Source organism: Mustelus asterias, chromosome 2 (genome assembly GCF_964213995.1).
Source record: "Mustelus asterias chromosome 2, sMusAst1.hap1.1, whole genome shotgun sequence".
Lineage (NCBI taxonomy): Eukaryota > Metazoa > Chordata > Chondrichthyes > Carcharhiniformes > Triakidae > Mustelus > Mustelus asterias.
Window position 1 is genome coordinate 41,034,739 of NC_135802.1, and position 26,962 is coordinate 41,061,700.

Sequence of the window (26,962 nt, forward strand, 5' to 3'; positions counted from 1 at the left end):
AGGACCCCAGGTGCAGTCTAACCAAGACTTCATACAATTGAAGCAAGACTTTGCTACTCCTGTACTCAGATCCTCTTATGATGAAGGCCAATATATGATTAGCCTTCAAGTAGCTTGCTGTACTTGTACATTAGCTTTCAATGACTTATTGTCGAGGACATCCAGGTCCCTTGTACACCTACACTTTCTAATCTTTTACTATTTAAGAAATACTCTGCACATCTATTCCTCCTACCAAAATGGACCACCTCAAATTTTTCCACAATATATTCCATCTGCCATTTTCTTGCCCACTTACTGGGTGGGATTTTACGGCCGCGCTTGTCCCGAAACCATAAAATCCCACCCAAGGTCAACGGACCTTTCCATGGAATGCCCCTCGCCTGCTCCAATTCACATCTAATTTTGTGTCGTCCATGAACTTGGAAATATTACACTTGGTCCCTACATCCTGCTGTTGATCATTAATGAAGTGATGGAAAGGGTCATCAGTAGCACTATCAAGTGGCACTTGCTTAGCAATACTTTGCTCACTAACACTCAGTTTAGGTTCCGCCAGGGCCACTCAGCTCCTGACCTCATTACAGCCTCAGTTCAAACATGGGCAAAAGAACTGGACATCAGAGGTGAGGTGAGAGTGACTCTCCTTGATATCAAGGCTGTGTTTGATTGAGTGCGGCATCAAGAAACCCTAGAAGAACTGGAATCATACGGTCATAGAGGTTTACAGCATGGAAACAGGCCCTTCAGCCCAACTTGTCCATGCTGCCCAGTTTTAACCACTAAGCTAGTCCCAATTGCCCGCATTTGGCCCAGGTCCCTCTATACCCATTTTACCCATATAACTGTCTAAATGCTTTTTAAAAGACAAAATTGTACCCGCCTCTACTACTGCTTCTGGCAGCTCATTCCAGACACTCACCACCTCCTGAATGAAAAAATTGCTCCTCTGGATCCTTTTGGATATCTCTCCTCTCAATTTAAAACTATGCCCTCTGGTTTTAGACTCCCCGACCTTTGGGAAAAGATGTTGACTATCTACCTTATCTATGCCCCTCATTATTTTATAGACCTCTATAAGATCACCCCTAAGTCTCCTACGCTCCAGGAAAAAATGTTTCTGTCTATCCAGCCTCCCCTTATAACTCAAATCATCAAATCCCGGTAGCATTCTAGTAAATCTTTTCTGCACTCTTTCTAGTTTAATAATATCCTTTCTGTAATAGAGTGACCAGAACTGTACACAGTATTCCAAGTGCGGCCTTACTAATGTCTCGTATAACTTCAACAAGATGTCCCAACTCCTGCATTCAATGTTCTGACCAATGAGACCAAGCATGCCAAATGCCTTCTTCACCACCCTGTCCACCTGTGATTCCACTTTCAAGTAGCTATGAACCTGTACCCTTAGATCTCTTTGTTCTATAACTCTCCCCAACACTCTACCATCAATTGTATGAGTCCTGCCCCAATTCGATCTACCAAAATGCATCACCTCACATTTATCTAAATTAAACTCCAATGGGAACCAAGGGGTAAACTCTTCACCGATTGGACTTATATCTAGGAAAATGGTGGTTGTTGTTGAAGGTCAATCATCTCAGCTCCAGGCCATCATTGTTCCTCGGGGTAGTATCCTAGGCCCAACCATCTTCAGCTTCTTTACCAGTTTAGATCAGCTGACACAGATTTGGGATATTGCTTGTCTTGTGGGTCATTTATATACACTGTCTTCAACATTTGAGTAATTGTTCAATTCATAAACCTCTTCCAGTGATCATTTAAAAGGGAACTAAATAATCACATAATAGATTCTAGACTGCTGCAAAACAAGAATTTTGCAACAGTCAATATGGTGGAACTTCCAGCAGGGTTTTCAGATCTGACCAATTGATTTCAATGATAGGGCAGACTTATATCTAGGAAAATGGTGGTTGTTGTTGAAGGTCAATCATCTCAGCTCCAGGCCATCATTGTTCCTCGGGGTAGTATCCTAGGCCCAACCATCTTCAGCTTCTTTACCAGTTTAGATCAGCTGACACAGATTTGGGATATTGCTTGTCTTGTGGGTCATTTATATACACTGTCTTCAACATTTGAGTAATTGTTCAATTCATAAACCTCTTCCAGTGATCATTTAAAAGGGAACTAAATAATCACATAATAGATTCTAGACTGCTGCAAAACAAGAATTTTGCAACAGTCAATATGGTGGAACTTCCAGCAGGGTTTTCAGATCTGACCAATTGATTTCAATGATAGGGCAGAACATCCTTCAAATAAAAATGCGATATTAATTTTCTTAAGTTTCAAAATGAAGCTTCAAAGGAGAAAGGCCAGATAATTCCTTGCTTCCGTCCCTTAATAAAACAAAACATTCTGAGGTTTTGGGAAGTATTGGGATAATTTCACTGCTCTCCTGCTCCAACTGAGGAGTTGCATTTGAAGGAAGCATGCATTGAAGAATTGGCGCTACACTGATGTAGTCCTGTCTCTGAGTCGTACTGCCTTGAAGCACTGCTCTTATCTACATTTACCCTATTGATCTATGGTCTTTTTCTCACTGAAGCTTAGTTTTACATTCTCTTTGTATATTAAGGGGACAATACCACAGATTCATTGATTGTAATCAGAACCAGTGTTTTTTTTTTATTAGCATAGCGTGATAACGAGCTGCATGATTCTCAGAAAGAGTGTTTAACAATTTGAGACCAACCACCAGACTGCTTCAAACCATTAGTTCCAAATAAATGAATTAAACTGGCATTGGACAGGGAGTGGGACTAGCTAAATTACTCTTGCAGAATGCTTGGACACACATTACAGATTGCACTTGTAACTTGGCACTGAGGTAGCTCAAGAAGGGAGCAAAGACCAGAAATGCCTGCTCTCATGATCCTAAAAAATGACTGCAAAAATGATTTTTGTGTAAGAATAAATAGTATGGTATTCTATTATTTTTCTAAAACCGAGATTTTAGTTTATCAAGTCACCTTTGTCTTAATATGCGGAGCAATGCTAAGATTCTATGGGTCTTGGTATCTGGTACATTCATTTACAGGCCAATCTGGATGTGAGGCTGTTGGCAGGATTCTTGATTCATGGGCATCAGAATCCAGCATGATCCCATTCCCACAAGACAACGGCATATCACTAAATGGACACAGAATTTCCACCTCATTCCCAGCTCAGGATAGTGACATGAATTGGAGTTCCCCTTGCTCTCCTAAAAAAGTTTAGTTAACTTCGCACCTGTAAATCTTTCTAGTCCATGTGGCTAAATAGTGCACCCACCAAATCTTCACAGAACGTCCACCTTTGTTAAGACACAGTATTTATTTATACAGCTTGTCTTCACTCCACAGAGACATTATTATGCAAAAGAAGGCATGATAAGATATGTTAATTGTTACCAGTGATTTATCTCTGTAATTGTTTAATCAAGATCAGCAATTTTCAATCTCTGATGCATTTAAACTTCTGTGTAAACAGTCCATATATATACACCCACAGGTATTCTCTGCAGGTTTCATAGAATCCCTATTGTGCAGAAGGAGGCCATTCGGCCCATTGAGTCTGCACCGACAACAATCCCACCGAGGCCCAATCCCCGAAACCCCACATATTTACACTGCTATTTCCCCTGACCCTATGCTAAGAAATCCTGCTTCTGTACTTCAGTTGAGGTGCTGGATATTATTGGAGACTAGTATGCTGAGCAAGATGAAACGGAGTTTATAATATACCCAGATCCTGAGGACACGGTTGGGGCAAAAGAAAGGGGAGAAGGTGGCGGTGGTGGTCCTCCTCCGGAATTGCTGTTGAAACAAGGAGGAGGAGGTGGCAGAAAATCCGGAGGCGGTTCTGGAAAATTCTCTGGATCCGGAGGAGGTGGAGGTAACTCTGTTAAGTGCGTGCATGTTGATTTCAAACTGACCAGCAGATCTTTGGAATGAAGGGAGAGGAAGGGATGTTTGCAGCCTCAACTTGTCAGCAAAAAGTGTAGGGTTTACTGCTGAGTAAACTTTCATGTATATACTGATTGTCAGGAAGACTAGCCCTGATCCCTTCAGAATCAGTTGGTTGCACCCTACCACACCATGTCAAGAAACCCATGTCTGAGTTGGGAAATCATTCTTAAAAGTTAGAAAGATGTACAGCACATTAGGTAGACGATATGATTTTTGATGACTTTAAAAATATCACAGTAAAAATATTTTCATAATGAAGCAGGAAGGTAATCAGAAGTAGAAACTCTGACTGTTTCATATCCCACTAATCTGGAGGCTTCGACATTAACTACCTGAATTCAACTAAATCACCACAGCTTTCCTGCACTTTTTGGATCAACACCATATTTGCTATCCGAAGGAATTTAATTTCACTCTTGTAAAGTAACATACAGTCGTGAAACAAAACACATATATGTACAATTATGGAAAAAAATAACATACCAGCTCATAATAATTGGACTATTTGCCAATATGAGCCTGTTTTACTTGAGCTGTTTTTAGTAAATGGTTTAGTGTCACACAAACTGTAAAGTAAGTATGGACACAGATCTTTAGATTAAATCACTTGTGCTTATTCATTTAGCGCTGCTCTTTTTTTCTGTAGGGCTTTCATGAGATCTGACATAAGGTCTGGCTTGTCCGAGGATCCACCTCCTCCAGGTCTAGCATTGGAGGTCATCGTGGTATTTTCACTCCTCCTTGGCACAACGGGTCTTTTCACAACATTGACAGTTGGGGTAGAAGAAGGAGGAGGAGGGGGAGGAGGTGGCGGTGGTGGTCCTCCTCCGGAATTGCTGTTGAAACAAGGAGGAGGAGGCGGCAGAAAATCCGGAGGCGGTTCTGGAAAATTCTCTGGATCCGGAGGAGGTGGAGGTAACTCCGTGAAGTGAGTGCTTGGTTTTGGTTCGTTACTTGCACCCGAATTTCTCCGTTTGATTAAAGTAGGAGGTGGCGCTGCAGATGTAGCAGGTGAAAAATGTCGGGTAGGTGGTGGAGGAGGGCCTGGCTTTGGCCTGGAAGGCTCCGCTGACATTGGAGAAGGCTGAAAAAGTGGAGGGGGAGGTTCAAAGGATGGGGGTGGAGGTGGTAACTCCTCTTCCTCTTGATATACCAGTTGAGAGGGTGGTGGTGGGAGGTTGGTGTCAATATTATAAGTCCTCTTCTCCTTCAAATTAAAAATAAATATTATTATATGGATCATACATAAAGCAAATATTCATGTAGCAAACATTGAATCTTCCTTGATTTCCTAATTTTGTTGTTCAATATTACAGTTATTGGTCACATTTTTCTGGTTTAGTTAGCCAAGTGTCTCAACTTCCAATAATTCAGTATATTACTTCTTATGACCAGGTTTGCTATTCGGATTTGAGAGATGGTATCACCTTGAAAGAGTGCTGTCTTATATCTGATGGGTTCACTACACACATTTTTGAGAGTGGCTGGATAAATCAATAAAGCTGTTAAAAATCATACAAGGTCCTTGACTTTTTAAAAGGGGTTGTAAGTTTTTTTTTATTCATTCGTGGGACATGGGCGTTGCTGGCCGGCCAGCATTTATTGCCCATCCCTAGTTGCCTGAGGGCAATTAAACGTCAACCACATTGCTGTGGCTCTGGAGTCACATGTAGGCCAGACCAGGTCAGGATGACAGATTTCTTTCCCTAAAGGATATTAGTGAACCAGATGGATTTTAACAACAATCCACAATGGTTTCATGGTCATCAGTAGCTTCTTAATTCCAGGTATTTTTTATTGAATTCAAATTCCACTATCTGCCGTGGTGGGATTTGAATTGGGGTCTCCAGAATATTAGCTGAGTTTCTGGTTTAATAGTCTAGAGGTAATACCACTAGGCCATCGCCTCCCCCTAAAAATGAAGTAAAAGTAAAATAAAATCCTAAACTTTGAAAATCACCGATTTGGCCTCATATAAAGTATTGTGTTCAGTTCTGGATACCGCACTTTAGGAAGGATATGCAGGCCTTTGAGAGGGTGTAGAGGAGATTAACTAGAGTGACACCAGTAATTAGTTAGATGGAGAGACTGGAGAAGCTTGGATTGTTCTCCATGGGGCACAGAAAGTTAAGGGGAGGTTTCATAGAAGTGTTGCAAATTGAGTAAATGAAAGAATGCTGGAAAAAGAGATATGCCGATGCTTTTCATTTTGTACTCATCAGGAGACACCGCAAGAACACCAATATACAGGGAAAACAACAATTTATATTGTATGAGGAGAATGCTGGTTGGTTGACAAGTGGACTCTGATTGGTAGGGGCATTGCCATGGAGAATGTACCAGATGATGGTGACTTACAATTAACTGCCAAGCATTGTTTGAAATTTATACCAGGCAGCTAGACCCTGATTGGTCAAGCCTGAGGAATGAGTCAGTGAATGGCTGTCACTTATTTTGTTAGCTGAAACAAGTGCAATGCGTGTACTTGTCCTTTATCTCTGCATAGAACAGGGCCTTGTGTATTAATATAGGTAGCTTCCAGTACAAGCAAATGCACCACACAGCAAGTCTGACTGACAATCTTAAATTGGCACTGAAATTCAATACCAGATTACTCATCTATGTGATGGGCAGAATGTCTTTTTGGCTTGGCAGCAGTTTCCTGTTAGTGCGAAGACCACTCCTGTTGCTACTGCATCGTAGCAGTGTGAAACAAGCTAGCTTCACCTTTTGCTCACATTTTTGAGATACCTTGCCCTTCCAGGGTAATCTGGGGTAGACTGGGCACTTTTAAGGGCTAAAAGTGACATCTTAAGTCCTGTTCATGAGTTTGCGTGATGTACAACTTGGAAATGGTCTGACCAGGGTAGTCATTAATCTGCAGGATTCCGCAATGTGATAAATGAATTTCAGTGCCAGTGTGATGCTAGGCCATACATCCTGAAGACTGGTAAACTGTATCAAACAGCATGTCCCAGCCTCTGTTCACACTAGGTAAGGTACAGACCGTACCCAACTAGCCCATGCTTGCAAAACTCAAACCACATTGTCCAACAGTGATCGGACAACATTTGTTAAATAATCCTCATTGTGCTAAGAATTACACAGACAACCAAGTTAAGATTGTGAGTGTGTACTGAAAGCTGCAGGGATCAGTTAGCTGGACAGCTGGCTTGTGAGGCAGAGTAACGCCAACATTTTGGTTCAATCCCCAAACCGGCCGAGGTTATTCATGAAGGCCCGCCTTCTCAACTTTGCCTCTTGCCTGAGGTGTGGTGATCCTTAGGTTAAATTACCACCAGTCAACTCTCCCCCTCAAAGGGGAAAGCAGTCTATGGTTAACTGGGACTATGGTGACTTTACCCTTACTGGAAGCTACATATATTAATACACAAGGCCCTGTTCTTTGCAGACAAAAAGAACATGTACACATATTGCTTCTGTTTCAGCTCAACAAAATAAGTGACAGCCATTTGCTGACTCATTCCTCTGGGAATTCATCAGTTAACTGTCAGTCACCATCAACTGGTGCATTCTCCATGGCAATGTCTCTACCAATCAGAGTCCAGTTGCCAATTAATCAGCACTCTTATATAGTATAAATTCTTGTTTTCCCCATATTGATATCCTTGCCAAGTGTCCCGATGAGTGCAAGGCACAGGCCGGAATTCTCCAGCCGTTCATATCCCACCACCTCTGCCAGCGAGAATGGAGAATTTTGCGCTCAGCCAAATCTCCATTCCCTGCAGTGGGACCGGAGAATCTCAGCCGCAGACAAGGTCAGAGAATCCAGCCTTAAAATCTTCGACATGTCTCTCTTTTCAGCAATACTCAAATTCTCGACCACCAAACAACTATTTAAATAGATCTTGCTGACTGGTTGATCAGTAGCTAGAGTTCACAGACTTAACATCATTAACAAAGGTACCAGCGGATGAGGAGATTACGTATTTTGCACAGTGAGTTGTTTTGATTTGGAGTGTATCAGTGGAAGCAGATTTAATAGCAAGTTTTTCCGATGTAGACTTGAAAAGGAAATAAAATGCGGGACTGACTATACTGTGGAGGTGGGGAATGGAATTAATCGGATTGCTCTTTCGAAAGGCTAACACAGGCATGTTGATCTCAATACCTCTTTCTGTGCTATAAGAGTCTATTATTTTATGATTCTAAGAATTGTTTGTGCTTCCACTTTGTCTGCTGGCCAGACTGCAGCAGATGAACCAACTATTTAGTTACTTGTGTTGTGAAGTAGAGGTGGAAATATAGGGTGGGATTCTCCACCCGTTCACTCCGGGTGGGACTCTCTGGTCCCGCTGCAGTGAACGAAGCTTTGGCTGAGCAACAAATTTTCCATCCTTGCTGGCAGCCATGGCGGGACGTGAATGGCCGGAGAATTCCGACCTTGTATCTTTGACATTTGTAAGTATTTGTGGAAAACTCTATTGTTATGATAAGTTTAAGTTAATTTATTAGTGTCACAAGCAGGCTTACATTAACACTGCAATGAGGTTACTGTGAAAATCTCCAAGTCGCCACACACCGGCACCTGTTCAGGTCAATGCACCTAACCAGCACATCTTTTGGACTGTGGGAGGAAACCCGAGTATCCGGTGGAAACTCACGCAGACACGGGGAGAACGTGCAGGCTCCGCACAGACAGTGACCCAAGTCGGCAACTGAACCCGGGTCCCTGGTGCTGTGAGGCAGCAGTGCTAACCACTGTGCCATGATTCTGGGATAGAGACGAGTAACATGGCAGCTGCATTTGCTTACACCTCATGAGCACATGTTCATGTTAAGCATGTAGCACTATTCTTGCTGGGAAACTTCCTTAACATTCGTATGGTTCATATGGCTCAATTCAGGTGTCCCCAGAAACCAAGTTTAATGAAAGGAAAAAAATCAAAATGGTGTGGGATAAAACCAACTCATGTTTGGAAGAAAATTAACAAAGTGTCAATCCAAGCACAAAGAAAATTCTACTTTTAACTGAAACTGAGATAATAATCCACTTAAATGCCTGACTGAGTAGGCCAAATCCTAGCTCCTGATGTGCTTAATTATTTAAGCTGAGGTATATACTGTGGGAAGAACCTCATTGGAAGCCGTGAAACGCAACGGATTGAGGAACTAATTTTAATAAATATACTATTTTTAAGAGGCTCACCGTGCCTCATTGTCCCCATCTAGTTTCATGCCTCGGGCCTACCAATAGTGAGACTGAGTGTTGGCAGCAGAATCGTACACAATTTACCTATGTCAGCTGCACTTACTAATAAAGTGCTTTTCAATTTTAGGCTCATTGTCAATGTTAAATGTTATGTGTTAAGTGAAAAATGATTGTGCTCGGGAATGCAATTGGGCTCAACATGTGCTTTCCTACTTCAGTACTTGCACAAGATTATCAAGCTCATATCATTATTAGCAAAATGCAGCAACTTGCTGGTATTACAGGCAGCAATCAAATGAAGAGAACCTAAAGCTTTTTTTCACACTGTGCTGTGGCTGTTGCAGTGAGAAAAGTTTATTAAAAGCTCCATGTGCTCATTTATATCTGGGGCCCAGAGAGCATAGAAAGTAGTAAGGTGTGAAGTTAGCCTTTGAGAAACTTTCCGCACTGTACCATCCGGTCAGCTAAATGGAAATTGGTGACTGTTTTTTTAAATTCATTTGTGGGACATGGACGTCACTGACTGGCCAGCAATTATTGCCCATCCCTCATCTCCCTTGAACTGAGTGGCTTGCTAGGCCATTTCAGAATCAACCACATTGTCATGGCTCTGGAGTCACATGTAGGCCAGACCAGGTAAGGAGGACAGATTTCTTTCCCTAAAGGACATTAGTGAACCAGATGGGTTTTTCCGACAATGGTTTCATGGTCATCAGTAAATTCTTAACTCCAGATTTTTAAAAATTGAATTCAAATTCCACCATGGCAGGATTTGAACCCGGATGCCCAGAACATTAGCTGAGTTTCTGGATTAATAATCAAGTGATAATACCACTTGGCCATCGCCTCCCCACAGAGAAGGCAGACTTTTAGGGGAAATCCATGCATTTACTACCGCTAACGATTTCACAGATATAATCCTCCTGTTTCTCTTCAACTTTAATTTTGCTTACCTCATGCTTCCGAGCTTCCGGAAGGGCAAAGCTGACTCTGTTCTGTGCTTGCTGGGGTTGTCCTGGGTGTCCATTTGGTTGAGGAGCAGCTTAACGACAATATGGAAAAAGAAATCTTAATAGGAATATATATTTAGATCTTTCAGTTCCCCAGAAGGAATAACAGTAAAATGGGGAAATAAGAACACTGTCCAAACTGTTTTTTTCCTTCTGGGCTTCATTCAATCAAAACCTTTTTTTTCTCTAAACACACAATTAAAGGAGAAAATACCTCAGTTTATTCAGATTTAGGATGAGATTAAAAACCGAGGGAATGCAGGTACAATCTGCCGCTTTGCTAAAGTTCCAATCTCAATCAGGAAAGAGTTAGATGGATTGTAGAAGGGACGGTGGGAAAAATCACTCAGAAATTCTAGCTGGCTTGTTGACACACACCTCCTAGTGTCCAGCTGCTGAATGACATTAAAGGCATCCTGGCAGCAGCTTGCTCTCCCTACTTTTGGGACTGAAGAACCTTTTGACTGGGTCAGGATGTCACAGGGGATTGGGAGGGAGAAAAAGTGTTAAAAAGATAACATCCTTGAAAAGAGTAAAGTGTAATCGCTTTTCTCTGAAATTATTTTGTTGAAAAGCAGAATTTATCGTTCGGCTAATCTACCTAGTCCTTAATCCTGTTAGATCAGTGAGCGATGTGGTGATGGCCGTACCATGTTGCTGTACCCTCTCTGCTTAGATATGGAATGAGGTAGCGAGAGTAATCCTTAACCCATTTGGAAAAATTGGACTTAAGTAATAGGGCTGGCATGTTGGCACAATGGTTAGCACTGCTGCCTCACAGTGCCCGGGATCCAGGTTCAATTCTGGTGTTGGGTGACTTACTGAGTGGAGTTTGCACCTTCTCCCTATGGTCTGTGTGCGTTTCCTCTGTGTGCTCTAATTTCGTCTCACACTCCAAAGATCTGTGGGTTAGGTTGATTGGCCATGCTAAATTGCTCCTTTGTGTCAGAAGGACTTGCTGTGTGAAAATGTGGGGTTGTGGGGATAGGGCCTGGGTGGGGTTGTTGTTGGTGCAGGCTCAATGGGCCGAATGGCCTCCTTCTGTACTGTAGGGATTCTATGATTTTAATAAGTTTTGATTATAATCAGTTTTTAATTAACAGATTGTTAATAAGATGCCATACAAATGCAGGTTCTTTCTCTTCTGAACAGGGACAAGATTGAGGAATATGAGAGTTGGGATTCCATCAAAACTGATGAGGTTTTTCTGTTCCTAAAAATGATATGAAACATTAAAAATAAGACTATCTATGCATTGTTATGATAATAAGAGTATGGAAACTGAACACAAGCTTGTGTATACCTGAAATGGTTCTTGTGGTAGGTTCCATATTTGCTAAATTCGCCCACCGTGATGCCAGGCCAGCTTTTTGCACTGCCACTTTGTAATTGTCATACAATGTCTTACTGTACTAAAAACAGAAAAGAGAATTTATACTATATATATATTTATTTCATTATGTTGGAAAAGAAAACTTATTTTCGAAAATGTTATCCCTTTCTCAGAATTACAAAGCCAACGAGCGGAGTGGACAGCGCAAGCCCTTAATCCATCTCCTTGCTTGCTCCAAACACCAAATTCAAATTGAATCCAATTCATGGTCCCCACAAGAGAGACAAACAAGATCCAAGCTGACATGAAGAAGCATTGCACCTGATCTTGGGCATGATCTGTTGTTTGATTTCCTTTTTGCAAAAATATTCTTTATTCACAGAATATTTGAAAGAACATTACAAATATTCCAAAATGACCATCACATGCAGTGTGATTCAGGTTCCTTACATAGAACAAGTTACACACCGAGGTGCTTCAATACAGTCAGAGAAACATTGCAGACATATCTAAATGTCTTTATAAATGGTGCAAAGCTATGTAAACGTTACCTACACAGAACAAGTTGTACTCCGACATGCTTCAATACAATTGATACACATATAATATTTACTGTATGCATTCAGTGGGTCATTCAGCCCGAGAGAGTTCTGCTCCCCTCAGTTCACTGTTGTTGGAAAATCTTAGGCAACAATCATCCCCATTGCGCCTCTGCAGTAGCTGTCCCAGGCTCTTGTGTGTCTGTCAGTACGGAGTGCTGGGCTTTGGAATGTGCCAGTCTGCAACACTTGGTTGGGGACAACTCCTTGTACTGGGAGACCAACAAGTTTTGGGCAGACCAAATAGCATCTTTCACCGAAATGGATGATCCTCCTGCAACAGCTGATGTTTGTCTCAGTGTGCGTACCAGGGAGCAGCCCCGAGAGCTCAGAGTTCTGCCTCACAGAGCTGCTTGGGATGAACCCCGACAAAAACCACCTCATCTCTCTCCAGACCTTCTTTGCAAAGGCATATTCCACAAGGAGGTGGACAGCAGTCTCTTCCCCAGCACAGTCACCTCGAGGGCAGATGGGGTGAGACTCCGGTGTGAAGGAAGGATCTGATGGGGATGGCCTTTCTCACCACCAGCCAAGCTAGGCCTTGGTGCTTGTTTGACAGTTCTGGTGATGAGACGTTCTGCCAAATGACTTCGACAGTCTGCTCAGGGAACCATCCGACAGGTTCCACCATCATTTTCCCTGGGGGCCTCTAGAACATTCTGTATAGACCACTGCCTGATGGACTTGTGGTCAAAGGTGTTTTTCTGCATAACTATTTCCACGAGGGACAGGTGATACAGAACGGCCCAACTACTTGGAGCGTACCGCAGCAGCACGTGAGATCCATCCTTGACACTTGGTGTTTGCATAGAGAGGATCAATGCACAGCTTGATGCAGTTTGGGACGGCACGGTAGCACAGTGGTTAGCACTGCTGCTTCACAGCTCCAGGGACCTGGGTTTGATTCCTGGCTTGGGTCACTGTCTGTGTGGAGTTTGCACATTCTCCTCGTGTCTGCGTGGGTTTCCTCCGGGTGCTCCGGTTTCCTCCCACAGTCCAAAGATGTGCGGGTTAGGTTGATTGGCTATGCTAAAATTGCCCCTTAGTGTCCTGAGATGCGTAGGTTAGAGGCATTAGCGGGTAAATATGTAGGGATATGGAGGTAGGGCCTGGGTGGGATTGTGGTCGGTGCAGACTCGATGGGCCAGATGGCCTCTTTCTGCACTGTAGGGTTTCTATGATTTCTAATACAAAGGTAGCCATCAGGAATAGGGCAATGTTGGGCATATTCACCCCCCTTTATCTAGAGGTTTGTACATCATGTCCCTATGAACATGGCCCATCTTTGACCCCCAGATGAAGCAGAAAGTGGCTTGGGTGATTTCCGCAGCACAGGAGTGAGGAATGAGCCAGACCTGCGTCACGTACAGCAGCACTGTGAGTGCCTCGCCCCTGATGACAGGTTCTTACCTGCAATGGAGAGGGAATGTCGCTCCCACACACCCAGTTTTCATTCATTATAGCTACTCACTTATCCAGACTTTAAATGAAACAGTTTATTCCTCTGGGACACCTACATTTTATATGGCATTTAAACATTAGGATATGAACAATATAACAAGTTAGCTTGAGCTGCTCCCAATGTGACTCAGGGTAACTGGCTTTGGGCAATGCTAACAGTAGTAGCAGGTCCTCAGCTACCTTCTTACAGACGGACTCAGGTGAAGAGGCATTACCAAAAGAGCAAAGAAAACTTTAAAGTAGGTTTACAAACAAACAAAAAGAAGCAAAACTACATACAGTGGAAGATAAGGTTTGTCGGTGCTAACTATTACTGTTCGATGTCTTTATCACTCCATTTCAGTAACAATTTCAACATTTCCATTTTTTCACTCACCTTTCCTATTCGTATTCCCGTTACCCACTGCTGTAGAGCCCAGGGGTCATCACAGCACAGGTACTTGATATATTGCGACTCTTTCTGAATCTGGGGGTGCTAGCACATGAAATTGATCATCAAATCTGGAACTAAACTCTGATCATTTTTAACAGTATAATGTTTTTGCATACGAACATATGGATCGAGGTTTTCAGAAGAGACAATGGGACAATTTGACAAAAGTGAGAGACATTTACCCCTTGTGCAGGTTTTGCTTGAGCAAATGTAGAAATTGGTAACTTGCAGACATAAAGCAAAGTGGAGAATGAAGGTAGATCCCACTTCCCCTAGCCTTGCCTGAGGCCTCTGTGCAGTCCATCCGGTGAATTGAAAAACCCTCCGGTTATAAAAGCAGGAGCGAGCCATGTCTCCATGATACAGAGCACAAAGCTGCCTTTGAACAGTGAGTCTGGCTTTAAGTTCATCCAGCTTGTTTTCAAGAGATTGGACGTTTGCCAGGAATAAGCTGGGAATCCATTATAAAAGGTTTAAAAGCAGAGTGCTTGGAAAACAGTGGCAGGATCGGACGGAGTCAGCATGGATTTACGAAAGGGAAATCATGCTTGACAAATCTACTGGAATTCTTCGAGGATGTAACGAGTAGAGTTGATGAGGGGGAGCCTGTGGATGTGGTTTATTTGGACTTTCAGAAGACTTTCAACAATGTCCTACATAAGAGATTAGCGAGTAAAATTAAGATGCATGGGATTGGGAGTAATATATTGAGATGGATAAAAGACTGGTTGGTCGACAGAGAGGAAACAAAGAGTAGGAATAAACAAGTCTTTCTAAATGTCAGGCAGTGACTAGTGGGTACCGCAGGGATCAGTGTTCAGACCCCACCTATTCACAATATGCATTAATTATTTAAATGTGGCACATTGGTTAGCACTGCTGGCTCACAGCGTCAGGGATCTGGGTTCAATTCCAGCCTTGAGCGACTGGCTGTGTGGAGTTTGTACGTTCTCTCCATGTCTGCGTGGGTTTCTTCCGAGAGCCCCGGTTTCTTCCCACAGTCCAACGGTGTGGATTGGCCAGGCTAAATTGCCAATGGCCAATCCACATAGAGAGTGGCAAGCTGTGGAATTCACTTCTGCAGAAAGCAATTGAGGCCAAAACATTGTATGCTTTCAAGAAAGAGTTAGATATAGCTCTTAGGGTAAAGGGGAACATAGAATATGAGGAGTTGATGATCAGCCATGATCATCATGAATGGCGGAGCAGGCTCGAAGGGGTCAAATGACCTCCTCCTGCTTTTAGTTTCTATGTTCTCAGATTTCTGTGGTGGGGAGAAGTCGATTCCATGTTTAAAGAAAAAGTCTTGAATAAATTTTTGGAATATGCCAGCGTGTGGTTGCACAATAACATTCGATTAGTAAGGCCAAAGGATATCTAAAGCTTTGAGGACGCAAGTGTAGAATTTCAGTTTAACTCCAAATGGAAACAGTACTTTGCTCAGTATTTCTAATGTGTGCTCACTTTGGGGTGAGGAATGTTGGTGAAAGGAACATGCTCCCAATTTTTGTACCAATTGTCAGCCTCATGGGATTTCCCCATCAGGCGTATCATACATTACAATATTCCCATAGGTTATGAAATACTTTATAGTCCCTCTATCCTGATTTAACACCACAGCTTCAAGTGTTCAGAGTTCCCAATTGCATTTTTAACCCATCCTAATCTCCGATAAACTGATAATTAAAACAAATCTTTACAAAATGAAAACCGAAAGCAGCTAATGCTTTGAATAAAGCTGCTGTGGTTTACCTTCAGTACGAAGCAGTGATCAGTTGGTGCTTTGTATTTTGCTTTGTAATTCATTCCATAGTAAATATTGACATTCTCAAACTGGATGAAACAAACCAGATCCCGAGATGTCTGTTGGAAAAATCAGATCATTTGGTATGTGTTTTCAAATTTGTTCAATATTCTGAACAGAGAAACTTCGCAAATCTATTTACAACTTCCAACCCCACGATCGTGGCAACCTGGAAGGACGAGGGCAGCAGACGCACGGGAACACCGCCACCTGCAAGTTCCCCTCCGAGCCTCACACCATCCTGACTCGGAACTCTAGTGCTGTTCCTTCAATGTCACTGGGTCAAAATCCCGAAACACCCTTTCTACCAGCACTGCCAATGTGGCTACACCAGACAGAGTGCACTAGCTCAAGAAGGTGGGCCACTGTCATGTCAATGGCTGAATCTGGACATTTTACATTTACGTCTTAGGAATGCATTTGCAATTTAGGTAACATTATTTCCAATTATTTATTTTTCGCTATTTATTCTTTTCATAAGCCGTTAAGTGAGCATGTGTGAAATGATGGACTTGCCATTGATGTTCACATCCCAGGAAAGAATTTTTAAAAAACTAATGTTACCTATAACAATTCTTATCCTTGGTTGGTTAATAGATGCATTTTGGCTATCTGCAGCATGTGTTACTGTCACTAGGGGGTAGTACAAACACCTTTAATGGTGTTTTATTAATAGCAATCACTGCGTAAAAGCCGTTTCTTGCCATGGGAGTTCCTACTGGCAGCCTTTCACTGTTTAATTTCTTGTCTGACAGCATCTCTGACTGTGGAACTATGGTGTCAGATGTTTGATTAAGCAGTACTTTAGCTTATTTTTCTTTTATCAAAACAATGTATCTTTACTTTTTCTGACCTTAGTTTTTCCTTTAGGAACATAATAAATCCCAGAAGCTCGCAGGAGAAAGTAACGACGTTTCCACGACTTTTTTCCATCTTCTTTTACACAGAGGGCTCCTTCAAGCTCTGGTACAATGACAGATGTTCCACAGAAACATTCCTGTATGCACAGATAAATTTAGTTTCTGTGACAGGAAGCATTAAACATCTAAAGCACTGACTATGTTTTTATAAAGCTAATAAACATGACTAACAGCCAGGTCAAATGCTCAGAGTGGGATTATTTAGTGCACTGCAATTCATAGGACAACCTAGCAGTCAAATTTATCAAAATGATATGATTGAGAAACTGGGATGGCTGAAATTGTCACAATTAGTAGCTTGAGTTCACTTCATAGCATATGCTTCTTACTAGGGAAGTTCCAGTTGAAATTTCAGTTTGTGCCAAGTTAATCAGGGCATTAAATTGACCTTGGAGTCTTTGGACTAGCAAAGGAGATTGTTAGATCCTTTACTATGTTGAAGGAAGTAACTGTTAAGTATCATGCTAATGTCACGGCATCGCAACGATGTCCACATCTCGTGAATGAACAGAAGAAAATGTGCGACCAATCATTCACTCTTGAGAAAAAGAAACAGTGCATCACAAAATCAGCCCTTTTATTGTGAGTAAAATGGATTAAAAACAGATTGCAGGCAGGGTACATACTTCAACTGAGAGAGATGCCCTTTCATCCACCACTCATTTTAAACTTTGCATGTTCAACTTTGGAGCATTTATATATTCATTCCGTTTGGTTAGCTTATAAAAATAAAAGCTTCTGGCAGCTGTGTACTTTAACCTTATTTTTAGTAATTGCTAATATTACACATAAAAGAAAGGCTTGACTTTTATATTGCACCCTTGACAAGCACAGGAAGTCCCCAAACGCTTAACAGCCAATGAAGTACTTTTGACAGAGCAACAGCTCCAACAATAAAGGCCAATTGGTGCTTTCAGTAAAATGCAAGGGGGAACTGATTTTATTATGGTATTCGGAAATCCCACAAGCATAGACTTTTAAATCTGGGAATTAAAAAAAAACAGTCTTAGTAAATATAATAACTGGCTTCAATTATTATTTATTGTCATGTAACCTATACTTTGAATGTTGAACATACATTCCTTGGGTTGTCTTCAGTATATTTTTGTGAAGATCCTGAAATAGCTCAACAGAATTAAGTTACAATCAACGTTACATGTGTTGCAGATTTAATGTGCAAATGTAGGTAACATGATACGCAATAATAAATAAAGTCAGTTACTAGACAGTATTGAGTCTAGAATATTACTATACTGAAAGGGAAAAGCTTTTCCTCAAACATCCATAGACTTGGTATGGAAACAAATCACGGAGAGAATGACCCAGAATTAATCAAAATGTAGAAGCTAAAAGGAACATGTCAATAGCCGCATCTGGACTTTTTACATTTACATCTTCAGTATGGATTTGCAATTTAGGTAATTACTTATTGTTTGCTATTTATTCTTTTCATAAGCTGATAACATGTTTAGAATTGCATGGCAAACTGCAACCTACCAAGCATTGTATCATTACAATTAATTATTATTGACCAAAATAAACAATAGAAAAGCTGCTACACCAAAGTGTGAATAAATAACTTCTTACTAGTATTAACTTTCCCTTTGATACATACGAGTTTAATATATGAAAAGCAAAAGCTTCTAACTTTAGTGGTGACTTCCCCATTAAGAATATTCGTTGTAAATTTCCTAGCTGTTTAAATATATTTTCTGGTGCCTCAACAAAAGTAACTTTTGACCAATACTGCATGAAAAGCGTATTCGACATTCTGAAAATTTAATTGTAGGTATTATAATACTAATATTATAAACATTTTTGAGACTATGACCCCTCCCCCCATTTAAACATGCGCATGTCTTGGATTTTCTAGCACTTTGATAATGTAGCCAGTTCTTCCACAAGTTAGCCTTGAGTAGCCCAATCCATTGATTCTGTCGATATCTCCCGCTACCTCGGAAAAGCAGTCAGCATAATCAAGGACCTCACACACCCTGGACATTCTCTCTTCCACCTTATTCCGCCGGGAAAAAGATACAAAAGCCTGAGGTCACGTACCAACCGACTCAAGAAAGGTTTCTTCCCTGCTGCTGTCAGACTTTTGAATGGACCTGCCTGATATTAAGTTGATCTTTCTCTACAGCCAAGCTATGACTGTAACACTACATTCTGCACTCTTTCCTTTCCTTCTCCATGAACGGTATGCTCTGACTTTCTTTTGCGCAAGAAACAATACTTTTCACTGTATACTAATACATGTGACAACAATAAATCAAAATCAAAATCACATCTTTACTGTTGTGCCTTGTGTTTTTAATATCAAATAAACGGGATTAGTATTATTTAGCAGTTATTTGTTAAACACTTGTGAGATTTATCACAATTAAATAGAGTCAAAATGCGAGGAAAAAAAGTTAAAAGGTAAAGGGTGCAGTGCTGCCTGACGTGCTGTGTCTAGTTGAATAAACATGTCATCCTCTTTTAAAGCCTCCTGACCTGATCAATAAAGATCACTGAGATCTTAGGACAGTCTTCAGCTGTCAATGTAAATTAAATGCACAGTCATTAAATGAATTGAGACTCTCACTGGCTGGTGACCCAGAACAATGTCACCAGAAATATTATTTTTAATGGGCACCTTCCCTATAGCGTGAAAGAAAAATGGTGCTGTTGGCAGATTTCACATTTAAGATGTGTGGATGTTGGTCAGGAGTTACCAGTAGGATTTAGGGAGCGGGGCTAGCTGGTCTAATAGACACTGGGGCTGGGATTTAACCAGCCTTTTGGGGAAAGGGTGCAGGGGGGGAACGATGGCTTGGAAGGCAAGTGGGCTGGTAACATGCCGGGGAGCTGCATCGGAATGGCTCCCCAATACAGTCACGTTGCTGGGGAAATGTCCCAGTGGTGGGAATGGGAGCAGCTTGGGCTATTTTCCCGGGTAGTGGACATCATGCCAGTGTTGGAGCAGTTGTAAGCATCGGCACCCCCCTCGTCCCAGTAATTTCCCTAGTGGTCTTTTCTCCTCTATGCTGGGCACTAAATTTTTAATTTTTTTAGGCCTGAGGTCTCTTGCATTCCTGAACAGTGACCGTGTCTCCTGGTGGTGCTACTCTGAATAGTCACAAAGGGTACCATCCCTCTCCTTAACAGTACCTTACATCTCCAAAAATTCTGACAGCTTTAGACATTCTTTCCAAATTTACTGACCTCCAGTAAAGCCTCTTTGTTTTTCTCTTTCATATCCTTCCCTTCTGTTTTTTTCTTTGCAATGTAGAAATTCTGAACAAAAAACATAAAAGGAAAGTTATTTATCTGAAACTTGACAGAATGAAATATATTTTCACAGAATAAAACTCACCATAAACATAATGAATGTTATGTGACTCTGGTAGTGATTGTCTGGTAGCTTTCCATTTATTTTTAGTGTTTTGCTCCTCGTGTCAACAAATTCATGGAGCAGCTTTTCAAAAATATATTTTTACTTGCTTGCTGTTTATTTCCACCAGTTTCTGTCCTCACCTCTTGTCCTGCGAACATTGTGTCCTTGCTGAGGTACAGTTCTACAGGGACATGTCATTCTCTGGAACTACTATTATTTACAATAAGTATAAGTATCCATGATCTGGAGCTCAGGATGGAAATAATTTTCAAGTGACACCAACTTGGTGATGGTGGTATCATAAGGGATGGAGAGAATGAGGAGAGAGTTCAAACTACATGAAACAGCGAAACAAAATGGTTGATAACATGAGATAATTATGGGTGAAATGGTGACACAGATTAGCATTGTTGCCTCACGGTGCCAGGGACCCGGGTTCAATTCTGGCCTTAACTGTTTGTCTGCATGGAGTTTGCATGTTCTCCTTTTGTCTGCGTGGGCTTCTTCTGGGTGCACAGGTTTCCTCCCATACTCCAAAGATGTACAGGTTAGGTGAATTGGCCATACTAAATTGTCACTTAGTGTCCAAAGATATGTATGTTAAGTGGAACCAAAAGAGAAAATGCTGGAAAATATCAGCAGGTTTGGCAGCATCTGTAAGGAGAGAAAAGAGCTGATGTTTTGAGTCTAGATGACCCTTTGTCAAAGCCCGGTCATCTGGACTCGAAACGTCAGCTCTTTTCTCTCCTTACAGATGCTGCCAGACCTGCTGAGATTTTCCAGCATTTTCTCTTTTGGTTTCAGATTCCAGCATCTGCAGTAATTTGCTTTTATTATGTATGTTAAGTGGATTAGCTACGGTAAATGTGCGTGGTTATGGGGACGGGGTGGGCGGGGGGGGGGGGGGGGGTGTGTGTGTGTGTGTGTGTAAGAAGTTCTTTTGCCAAGTCAATGCAGACTTTTTCTGCACTGTAGGTGTTTTATGGTTCTAGATAAATGAAACAAAGAATGTGAATGCAAACGGAATAACTCTCAGCTGCAGGACATTATACAAGGGAAGAATCTGCTGCTATTGTTGAAGCCAACAACACTGTTTGATAGCACATTGCGATGATGGTGGAATTTTATGGCCCAGTCACGGAGCGGGTGGGGTTGGAAAATACTATGAAACATTCAAAAGTCCATTGAATTCGGTGGGAGCAGAAAATCCTGCCAGCGTAAAATCCTACCCGATGAGTTTACACAAAACATTGATATGGCTACACTTGGAGTGATGCATTCAATTCCAGTCACCGTATTACAACAAAAATATTCATGTATTGGAAGCAGAGCAGAAAAGGCAATCAAACTCATACTTAGTTTAAGACGTCTGAGCTGCCTCTATCCACCCTACCAACTCCTTCCAAAATCTTAAAATCCTCAGGTATTGATTCATAATGATTATTCACTGTTTCCTGTGCAGGGTGATTCCTGTGCAGGGAAGAAGTCTAAGAGCCTGACACCATTTACTCTGACAAACATGGCAACGTACAAAAGTGACAGGAAAAGATCAGCCATGCTGTTTGTAGAAAAGATGCAGTCTAAATGTATCTTTGACTCACCCTCCCACATTCCCCCGACCAGATACAGAATCTCCTGAGAACCAAAAGAACAACTGGAAACAGGCCAATTTCGAAAGAAGTTCAAAGAAATTCTTCCCTAACCCTCATTGGTTCAGTAAGAAGTCTCACGACACCAGGTTAAAGTCCAACAGGTTTAATTGGAATCACGAGCTTTCGGAGCGCTGCTCCTTCATCAGGCGAGTAGAGTGATAGGTTTCACAAACACGGCATATATAGATACAGACACAATTGCCTTGGAATTGTGTCTTTGCCTTGGAAGGACACTCATTGGTACATAGATAGCTGGAATCACCCTGCACAGGAAACAGTGAATAATCATTATGAATCAATACCTGAGGATTTTAAGATTTTGGAAGGAGTTGGTAGGGTGGATAGAGGCAGTTATTCCCTGGTGGAGGTAGAGGGGCATTAGAGGACAATGGGATAAAAACCTAAACATCAGTGCAAAGCCATTCAAGAGTGAAGCCAGGAAATCTTTATACTAAAGGTGGTAGGACTGTGGAACTCTTTGCCATAATAAATAATACATACTGACTCAATCAATAATTTTCAATCTATTTTCATTAAGCGGGGAGTTGAAAGTGTATGTAGCCAAAGTAGAAGGATGGTGTTAAGATACAGATCAGCCGTGATTCCATTGAATGGCAAAACATGATTGAGTGGGAGAATAAGCTACAATTGCTCTTTTATTCTTCAAAGCTTGTGGCCCACAGGTCACCTGCCAGCAGCAGGTTAGTGACCTGATTGACTGCTAACACTGTTTCATGTGGCTCTTGGGATTAGGAAGGAGGAATGGGATTGCAGAATGGAAGGCCAGAACTTTCCTTGCAGGGCCCAGGTAAACACTTTCCAGATGGAAAGCAAAAGAATGTTTTTTTTCGGAAAATTCTGGCCCCCCTCTTCCCAATTGTCTTCACTTGCTGGGCGAAGCACTGTAGCTTTTCACTCACTCTATCTAAAATTGCTGAGGGGATCCCAATGGCATCATGCATGATGTAACGTAGATTTCCCTGTTATGTGAGTGTGCATTATGTGTTTCGTACTAACGTTGGTGCATTGGCTATTGTGTTGTCTCCATAGTCACTCCATAGTCACTCCTTAGCACTCCAGTGATTTCTACAGGGGCAACACCCCTCCCATAAGACCATAATAAATAGGAACAGGAGTAAGCCATTCAGCCCTTTGAGCCTGCTCCGCTATTTAATAAGATCACGGCTGATTTAACTCTCAATAAGTCCACTTTACTGCCTTATCTCCATACCCCTTAATTTCCCTACTGATTAAAAACCTACTGATCTCAGCCTTGAAAATGTCCAAACACTCAGCTTCCTGGGGCAAAGAATTCCAAAGATTCGCCACTTTTTGAAAGAAGAAATTCCTCCTCAAATCCAGTATTCCTGTGGTTTAATATTCTTTGTACCTGCCATTTTTTCTTGGCTACATTAAAGTACAACAGTGACTTTCCAGAATAACCTAATTGCACTTTGTGATATCCTGACATTGTCAAAGATGCTAAGTGAATGCAAGCCTTTTAAGAGTTCCTTTTACTAGATCTAGAATTACCAGTCATAATACTTTATAGTGGAACAAGGTATTGAGCCACGCTGGGGGTGGCAGTGCTGGGGTGGATTCGGGGAGGGTGGGTGATTGGGTATGGGGGAAGGTGTAAACATACTTAATCCTGCTTTAGTGTAAGAAATGGTCAGTGCACTATAAAATAGAGCTTGTCCAAAATTTGGCTTTAGATTTCATTGACATAATTCATAGGATCCCTACAGTGCAGAAGGAAGCCATTTGGCCCATGAGCCTGCACCAACAACAGTCACGCCCAAGCCCTATCCCCGTGACCCCATGTATTTACCCTACTACATCCCCCTGACACTCAGGGGCAGTTTATCATGGCCAATCAACCTAACCCGCGCATCTTTGGAATATGGGAGGAAACCGGAGCACCCGGAGGAAACCCACGCAGACACGCGGGAGAATGTGCAAACGCCACACAGACAGTGACCCGAGGCCGGAATTGAACCTGGGTCCCTGGAGCTATGAGGCAGCAGTGCTAACCACTGTGCCACCATGTCGAGAAACATCCTGATGCAGAAAGCCAGCTTTCTTGACACGAATTTGGACTGTCTGTAATGTCAACAGCAGCTCTCAGTTAGGCCTGTGGGGGAGGAGGTGAAGGAGAATGTAAAGGGGACAAATGTTGTCTAGTAGCAGGTGTACTGTAGGTCCAGGCAGAGGAATGCTCCTTATGGCTCCACATTCATGTGGAGTCCTGTGTTGGCGGCCTCCACTCGTTAGGCCAGAGAAGAACACCAAAAAATAAGTGAATGTACCACTTAGTCCTGTCAAATTTGGATTGGGATAATGAAACATAAATGAGCTTCTCACGAGCAATTGGAAAGGGCCTAATGATTCTTTCAGGTGGCTGCCATGGATGACTATATACCCCCGGAGCCAAGATGACATTGGGTACACTTCAGGTGCCATCTAGGCATGGGACACTGCTGCACAAGAAGGATCATATGGACTTGAAACATTAACTGTGTTTCTCTCTCCACAGATGCTGCCAGACCTGCTGAGTTTGTCCAGCATTATCTTTTTTTATTTCAGATTTACAGCATGCACAGTATTTTGTTTTCATCTGCAAAATGTTTGTTTGACTTCTTTTGTTTTACACCTGATAAATGGGCATGGAAGTGGTGTTTAGTTTTGTCTCCGTGGAATTGCTGACACACAAGTTTAAAATGTCGACCTAACCAGGAAGAAACTCCTGCAGCCCATGTTTTAGAGAACATTGACCGATTGTTGAGAATCACTAATCCTGGGTGCTGAGGCTTTAACTGTAAATTCAGCTTTCAACGCCATTAGGTTCTTTCAAGCTAATAGTCTCCACTGGTGTTATTAGAACTTATTGCATAATCAAACTATTATGCTTGGGTCTTGTTATAAGATATAAAAAGATCACGGGCGCAATTTTCCCGTACTGCCCATAATGGGATTGTGTAGAGGGCGGGGGCAGACCATGCTGACCTCGAGCAGGATTTTTCATTCTTGCGGTGAGTGTGGCCACAAAGTCCTGTCCCATGGAATAGACTTGTAGCACTCCACCCTGGGTGGAGCTGGGCCCCAGTGTCACCTGACCTATACAATCCCACCTAGACCCTATCCCTGTGACCACATTATTTACCCTACTACATCCCCCCGACACTAAGGGGCCAGACCTGCTGAGAAACATGCATGCATCACAACCTACATATATAACACAAATGTGCTTAAACATCAACTGCAAAATGCACCTTCCACTATGTACAGACCTATAAAGATTAAAATGTTACCAAAATTGATTCCTGCCTTATTCTATGATAAATAATCCCAGATTGGGGCAGCACGGTGGCACAGTGGTTAGCACTGCTGCCTCACAGTGCCAGGGACCCAGGTTCAATTCTGGTCTTGGGTGACTGTCTGTGTGGAGTTTGCACATTCTCCCCGTGTCTTAATGGGTTTCCTCCGGGTGCTCCGGTTTCCTCCCACAGTCTAAAAATGTGCGGGTTAGGTGTATTGGCCATGCTAAATTGCTCTTAGTGTCAGGGGGATTAGCAGGGTAAATATATGGGTTACGGAGTTAGGGCCTGGGTGGGATTCTTGTCAGTGCAGGTTCAATGGGCTGAATGGCCTCCTCCTGCACTAGAGATTCTATTCTATAAATAAAAATGTCAATAGAGTTTAATAATTTGCTTCAGCATCCCCGTTGTAATGAGGAGAAAGATCTTCTATCATTCCCACACCTGAATACATTTCAGGAAAGTATCCGCATGTTGGGTGAGGACAAGTGTGGGTTTGACTTGACACAGGCTAGCCCTGAAATCGAGTCCAAAAATATAAGTTGATGAAGGAGAATTGAAATTCAGAAACCCCTGCTCACTGTAACAAAGCCTCATGTAGACTGTAAAGAGCAACCAAGAGTTAAAGGGAAAGGAAGTTGAAATAATTGAGGAAGATGCCAGCCCAATCCCCCCACCCCCAGTACTTCTGGGAAGTACCTTTCGGTTGTTTATGCAGAGCTTATTCTGAGACTGGTGACTGGGTCACTAGGTAACTGGGAGATAGTTATACAAAGAACAGCAGGGTGTGGTTAGAGTCCCCATGTGTATGTACAGTAACTGTAGCCACATCTCCTGTCAGAATCATGTCTATTCACTGGAAATAGGAAATGTTGCAATGTCTAGCAGATATTTTTTGAAAACTTAAGACTAAAGGATGTCGGAAATTGAAATATGAGAGTGTTGAAATGCCTTGAAAATATATTTTCAAAAGATCTAAGTGCAATTCCAGAGTGAGTCTGATGAGATAGGCTGGAGCAAGAGGTCAGTGAGAAAAGCTATAGCTGAACGATGGGCTGGTTTGGACACAGTCAATGTATATTCCTTTAACAGGGAAAGTTGTGGCAAACAAATCCCGAGTTTCCTGGATGAAAAATGAGATGGAAGTTACGATAAGGAAGAAAAAGCGTACTTATGACAGGTATCAGGTAGAAATACAGCTGAGAACCTAGCGGAATGCAGAACGTTCAGAGGAGAGATGAAAAAGTACATTAGAGAAGCAAAGAGGGAACATGAGAAAAGGCTGGCAGCCAACATAAAGGAGAATCCCAAAGTCTTCTATAGGCATATAAATAATAAAAGGATGTTAAAAGGAGGACTAAAACAGATTAGGGACCTAAAAGGGAATTTACATTTGGAGACAGGAGGCAGGGCTGAGGAATTAAATGAATATTTCACATCTGACTTTATCAATGCTCCCCCGGACATGGTGGCTGACGCGGAAATTCTGTCTCTAGAAGAGTTCAAAATTGATAAGGAGGAAGTTGTCAAATAGACTGTCAATACTGAAAGCTGACAAGACACCAGGACCAGATGAGATGCATCCAAGGATATTGAAGGAAGGGAGAATGGAAATTCCAGAGCCGCTGACCATAATCCTCCAGTCTTCCCTAAACTCAGGAGACATGCCAGAGGACTGGAGAATTGCAAGTATTACGTCTTTGTCCCAAGAACATGCCAGTCAGTTTAACATCAGTCATAGGCAAGCTTCTAGAAACAATTATTCGGGATAGAATTAGCAGTCACACGGAAAAACGTGCATTGCTTTGGAAGAACCAGCATGGATTTCTAAAGGGGAAATCATGTTTAGCTAACTTGCTGGAGTTTTTTTGAGGAGGTAACAGAAAGGGTAGATGAGAGTAAGGCTGTTG

At 42.0% G+C, this 26,962-nt stretch overlaps 1 protein-coding gene across 2 annotated transcripts in view; it reads right to left on the reverse strand.

Annotated features, from left to right (window-relative positions):
• Positions 1–2,631: 2,631 nt before the first annotated feature.
• apbb1ip (amyloid beta (A4) precursor protein-binding, family B, member 1 interacting protein) overlaps positions 2,632–26,962 on the reverse strand; it is a 144,838-nt gene continuing 120,507 nt past the window's right edge. For both annotated transcript variants that reach the window (XM_078234083.1, XM_078234093.1), the window contains exons 8-14: positions 19,912–19,983; positions 16,638–16,781; positions 15,733–15,843; positions 13,924–14,022; positions 11,458–11,566; positions 10,098–10,186; positions 2,632–5,178 (exon numbers count right to left, since the gene is read on the reverse strand). In XM_078234083.1, coding sequence (XP_078090209.1) covers positions 4,585–5,178; positions 10,098–10,186; positions 11,458–11,566; positions 13,924–14,022; positions 15,733–15,843; positions 16,638–16,781; positions 19,912–19,983 — 1,218 coding nt within the window. In that variant the 3' untranslated portion in view covers positions 2,632–4,584. The remainder of the gene's footprint in view (positions 5,179–10,097; positions 10,187–11,457; positions 11,567–13,923; positions 14,023–15,732; positions 15,844–16,637; positions 16,782–19,911; positions 19,984–26,962) is intronic.